This window comes from Orycteropus afer, unplaced genomic scaffold (assembly GCF_000298275.1).
Source record: "Orycteropus afer afer isolate SDZICR_OR568_19922 unplaced genomic scaffold, OryAfe1.0 scaffold00410, whole genome shotgun sequence".
Classification (NCBI taxonomy): Eukaryota; Metazoa; Chordata; class Mammalia; order Tubulidentata; family Orycteropodidae; genus Orycteropus; species Orycteropus afer.
Window position 1 is genome coordinate 1,292,401 of NW_006921997.1, and position 6,171 is coordinate 1,298,571.

The following is a 6,171-nucleotide window of genomic DNA, read 5'->3' on the forward strand; positions in this document are numbered from 1 at the left end:
ATAAAAGAACTGAACTGAATTTGAGACAGAATTCACCAAGTTAATCATCTGCTAAAAAGAAAACATCAAAACTCTTCAGAGGACTATAAACAAACAGAAAAAAAAAAAAAAACCAAACTCACTGCTGTGGAGTGACCCCTCCTCAGGTTTTCACTACGTAAGTAGATCGTCCTATCTTCCTTCTGAGGAGTGGCTGGTGGATTTGAACCGCCAGCCTTCTGGTTAACAGTCAAATGCCTTAGGCACTATGCTACCAGAGCTCACTCAGAGGTCTATAGCAGACTCTAAAATCTTCACAACTTCACAGTATTCCAGAGTGTCCAATACATAATCTAAAATAACTCTATGTCTAAAGGATCAGGAAAGTATGTCCCATTCTCAAGAGAAAAAAGATCCAACTAAAACCAATGCTGAAATGACCCAGACAGGGATTTTCAGAGCAGCTATGTGTAACTATGCTCAATGAGGTAAAGGAGAGTGTGTTTACAAGGAATAATATAGCAAAATTTTGCGAGGATATTAAAAATACAGAAAAGAACCAGGTGGAATTATAGAAATAAAAAATATCTGAAATTTTTCATAATACAATGTTGGAAAAAAATTACACAGAATCTCCCAGAGATACAGCTCTTGAATGAATGCTATACCAATAAACTAGAAAAAAGTAGAAAATAGATCCAAAACGATGTCATATAAATTCCCTTAAACTTCATTTAGGAAAAAGTTCTACTATTTTAAAAACTTTTTAATAGGTTATTTACAACTTCTACAAAAGATAAATTAAAAAAAAATTTTAATGGTCCCTATGAAACTTAATTTTCTATACTGAACTCTTATGAGGGTTTTAGTTGCTATTCCTGAGGGAAGGGTGCAAGAGGAAGCAAGGGAGAGGACAGTAAAGCAATTTATCAGAAAACCTACCATCCTCAGGTTCTAATGTAAGGAAGAAAAAGGAAACAGCAAACTTCTTGGGCATGAAGTGTTGTCTGCAGTATTCTTTTATCTGTTTTTTTTTTTGGATACTTCTGAGAAGACTATTGGTTTCCCAGAACCTTTCAGACCGTATAGACTTTACCCAGAGGAGTTTGGGTCTTACAGCATTTATTCTGCAATCCAGCTTTTCAATACTATTAAGACCAGAAAGAAGTTTCTGATAATTCCATTCCCATATATTCACATGACAATCATTTCCGTATTTTGTAATATTGCTATTCTTAAACAACTGTTACATAATGACTCAAATTTCCCAGGGCATTTTCTGATCTGAAACTTTAATGAATATTAAGAAGCTGACATTCAATTCAAACAAACTATAATGTGGCTGAGCTGTTTCTTTCCCTATGCTCCTATCATCACACCAGATTTGAGGAAAACAACGATTATAAATATGGGATACTATAAGCTAAAGACAACATAAATTAATAGTGGTTATATTATAATAAAGCAGATGATTACAGAATATAGTATTGATATTAATATATAAGATTGCTTAAAAGGAAGAATGAGATTTTAATCAATGTAATGAACACTACTGAACATTCATTATGTTGTTGTTGTTGTTGTTGTTATTGTTAGGTGCCGTCGAGTCATGTCCGACTCACAGTGACCCTATGCACAGCAGAATGAAACACTGCCTGGTCCCGCACCACAGCCACTGTGTCAATCCATCTCATTGATATCCTTCTCCAGGAATGGTCCCTTCTGACAACATGACCAAAGTAAGTAAGATAAAGTCTGGCCATTCTCATTTCCAAGGAGCATTCCGGCTGCACTTCTTCCAGGACAGATTTGCTAGTTCTTCTGGCAGTCCACGGGACTTTCAGTATTTTACAACTACTGATGAACACCACAACTCAAAAGCATCAACTATTCTTTGGTCTTCCTTATTCATTGCCCAGCTTTCACACACTTATATAGGCAACTGAAAACACCATAGCTTGGGTTAGGCAAACATGAGTCTTCAAAGAGACATCTTTCCTCTTCAGCACTTTAAAGAAATCATTTGTAGCAGACTTGTCCAGTGCAACATATCATCTGATTTTTTGACTGCTTCTTCAAGCAATATGAAATCTCTGACAACTTTAATCTTTCCTCCATTTATCATGATGCTGCTTATTGGTCCAGTTGTGAGGATTTTCATTTTCTTTATGTTGAGGTGTAACCCATACTGAAGAATGTAGTCTTTAATCTTCATCAGTAAGTGCTTCAAGTCACTTCACTTTCAGCAAATAAGATTGTGTCGTCTGTATATCACAGGTTGTTAATGAGTCTTCCTCCAATCCTGATGTTGCATTCTTCTTCATATACTCCAGCTTCTTGGGTTATTTGCTCGGCATACAGATTGAGTAAGAATGGTGAAAGAATACAACTCTGATACACCCCCTTCTTGATTTTAAAACATTCAATATCCCTTTGTTCTGTTCAAACAACAGCCTCCTGGTCTATGTACATGTTCCTCATAAGCACAATTAGGTGTTCTGGAATTCCCATTCTTCTCAAAGTTATTCATAATTTGTTATGATCCACACAATCAAATGCTTTTACATAGTCAATAAAACACAAGTAAACATCTTTCTGGTATTCTTTGCTCTCAGCCAAGATCCATCTGACATCAGCCTGACTAGAAAATGATAAGTCATGGAAAAAAGGCCAATGATGGGCAGTCCAGGACTCCAAGTCTGGTACTTTATGGTGTCAGACTTCTCTCATTGTTCCACCACCTTCAGCATGTTGCTTCTACCTTACGGTCCACTAGCCACATTCCAGCAAGAAGAAATGAGGAACGGACAGAGAAGAGAATAACCCTTACCCCACTTATGGGAGGTTACAAATGCACTAGTATTTGTATCCCTTTTATCCATTTGGCCAAGACTTAGTCACACGGCCATATCAAGCTGCAAGAATTCTATTACTAAGAACGAAAAAAAGGAAAGAATGGATATTGGGAAATAGTTAACAATGTCTGCTACCTCCATCTACATTACTTTTCCTGGCATTTATTAAACCCTGATATACTCTGACATACATGGGGTCACCATGTGTCAGAATGGACTCCATGGTCACTGAGGATTTTTCTCTTTTTTCCTCTTCTTTAGTTTCCTGTTTTCCCCAACCTAGATTGAAAATCTCAAGAGGACAAGAATTTTGTCTTTTGTTCACCTCTGTGCCCAGTTTCTAAAAAGTGTCCAGTGAATAGAAAGAATTTTATAAGTATTGGTTGAATTTTTGAACAAATCAATTTCAGGAAAACAAAAACCCAAAGAGTATAAGAAAATCAGTTTAATCACATAGATCCAGTCCTGGCACATGATACTTTGCTTAGTTTTGCTTGATGAGAAATGGATGTTCCTTCTGTGGAAAAACTAAGGCACCCCTTTCTAAAATTACCAACTTTGAAAAGCCTCCCTTGCTGTGGCTAGAAGGGTTCAGAAGCACTTGCACAGGCAACCAGAACAACCACAGGGGACAGCCCTGTCCTGATAATGTAAGCAATACTACTTCAATGTTTGCCATAACATAATTATTAGAAATATACAAGCACTGATACACTGTACATTAATAATGGGATTCAATTGCCCAATTACTAAGAATGTGAACATTTTTAGATATGGAAAGAGAAGTGCATTTGGGGGTAGTGGTATGTAAGACACCGGAATCCTCATCTTCCATAGACAAAAGTCAACAGATAATAAATGCACTGAAGAAAAATCAAGAAACAGCAGAATATGCCTGTTATTTAGGAATATGAAAACAATCATTTGAAGAAAAACCTTAACAAGATTGAAAGTGGTTATTTTGGGGACAAGAGGTCTGCTGTTCTGCTTTTAAGACTTATAAAACTTCAAACTAGGTATACTTAAATTTCACTTTGTAAACTCTTACTCAGGGCCCCCATTCCTCTGAGTTCCTGGGAAATTTAATCTAAAGCATTATTAGGAGCATTTCAAAGTCATGCTGAGGTTGGCAATGGGGCATGAAGATGCACTTAATGCAAAAAGCAAAGGCCCAGCCGGTGTTTGGCTGGTGTTTGTCGTATGTATACAGGCGGTCCCTGGGCTAACTGGTGTTGGCCGTACGTGTACAGGCGGTCCCTGGGCTAACTGGTGTTGGCCGTACGTGTACAGGCGGTCCCTGGGCTAACTGGTGTTGGCCGTACATGTACAGGCGGTCCCTGGGCTAACTGGTGTTGGTCATATGTACACAGGCGGTCCCTGGGTTACCACTGTTACTTAGGGACAACTCCTACTTGCCCTTTAAACCAGTTCTGTCATGGCCAACGAAGCCAAACAGGAACAGACTCAAAGGTTTACCATTTGGCAGATTCGGCATGGTACGTGGGTATGAAAAATTATAGGTAGAAGGCGTGGAACGGGAGCCTCACAGAGGCACACTGAGCCCTTTCAGGAAACTGAAGCGTGACACTGGATTGGCAGGACTGTGAGACAGACACACTCAAAGGAGCACCGTCAGATCCCATTTTTGAACAGAAGAGTGCTGCTTCTGACTGTAAGGCCACAGTAAGAAGAGGATGTATAAAAGTGAGGTTAAAGAGAAGTTTTTATTCTGAGTTTCCGGGGGAGGTTTACGGGCCCCCAAGAGGGGCCCGGGCAAGGTTCACGGGTCCCTGAGAGGGGCCCGGGAAGTCGCACCGCCTGGCTGGGGTGGGGAGGGTTTATAGTCTTGTGGAGGACCTAAGCGGGGACACTAAGGAAATAGTGGGGTCCAATTAGCTGTTAGTATGGGTCTGCACTTAATTAGCATGAGGGGGCTTCACAAGAGGAAGTTTGCCACTGCATGGGACTTTCTAGTCTGGGTGGGTTCTGTCACTTCGGTTGTCTTATCAGGCTGTCTCATCAGGGCTTGACACCTGGAGGAAGCTGCTAACTGAAATGTTGGTGGCTTGGGTTTGCTTCGGCCTAACACTGACTATGCTCAAAATCCAAGAGCAAAAAATTTGGTTGCTATGCAACACATCCACTGCCCTTCTATAAAAGGAGACTGAGTTTCTAGCAAATCTCTGACCCAGAAGTTTTCCTGTCAGGCTATCCTTCCGGTTCCCCATAACTTTAAAAAATCGGGTCTGTTCCAATGACACTTCCTTGGCCACACCTGAACTAGGTAGAACCTGTTGGAAGTCCTGATAAATTCTTAAATACATAGGAACGGAGCTCCTTTGAAACCTAAAGATTGCCTGTATTACACCATATACAACTCAACCCCCCCCCCCACACACACACACAAACCGTGTTGCTTTGGAGTTATTCCAATTTATGGAGATCCCATGTGTTACAGAGCAACACTCAGCTCCATATGGTTTTGCTGACTGTAATTTTTACCGAAGCAGGTCGCCAGCCCTTCCTCCCCAGGGCTGTTAGGTGGTTTCAAACTTCCAACCTTCTGGTGAGTGGCCACGGGCCAAGTGCACTAACCAGGGACCTTCTAAACAACCTCAAAAACAAAGCCAAACTCACTGCCACCCAGTGGATTCCAACCCATAGCAATCCCCCTTGGGCTTCCGGGGTTGTAAGTCTTCACGGAAGCAGACGCTCCATCTTCCTTCCAATGAGAAACTGGTGGTTTGAACCACCGACCTTCTGTTTAGCAGACAAATGCCTTACCCTCTACGCCACCCGAGATCCTTTATAAACAACCTAGCCTCTGAAAAAAACCTATCTTGTTTTGTGTCAAAGTATTATATACGTGGGCTCCCATGCACCCACGCTTTCTTCTCAGTAGACATACCTGCACACGTTGGCCCACAAACGTGTATGAATTTTACGAAACTGCATTTGGTGTAGATGAGGTAAGTGGACCCGCAAATGTAGAGCAGTACTGATCTCAGCATTCAGCTAATTCTAATATGCTCTCTGACACTGGAGGCAATAAGTTTGGGATAACAAATGGTGGACAGGCTAACGCAAAACGTTCCGGGTATCGTGCTCACAAGGGTGTACAAGCGCGCAAGGCCTCGAGGCCGCGCCTCCCGGACCTGGGGGCGGAGCCGGCCCCGCCGGGTACCGCCCTCAGCCTGCGTCCGGCGCTGGTGCAGTCAGGAAGCTGGAAAGGAGTCGGGAGAAGATCACTGGCTGCCTGTCCTCTGCAGCACCCGAAGCGTCGCCATGCTCGCTTTCCGCAGAGGCCTGACTAGGGCTCTGGCCGCGCGACGGCTCG

At 41.8% G+C, this 6,171-nt stretch overlaps 1 protein-coding gene across 1 annotated transcript in view; it reads left to right on the plus strand.

Moving 5' to 3' along the window:
- The first annotated feature begins 6,119 nt into the window (after positions 1-6,119).
- Positions 6,120-6,171, plus strand: part of NIPSNAP3A (nipsnap homolog 3A) — a 15,904-nt gene continuing 15,852 nt past the window's right edge. Inside the window, exon 1 of the mRNA XM_042782685.1 lies at positions 6,120-6,166. Within this exon, the coding sequence (XP_042638619.1) occupies positions 6,120-6,166 (47 nt within the window). The remainder of the gene's footprint in view (positions 6,167-6,171) is intronic.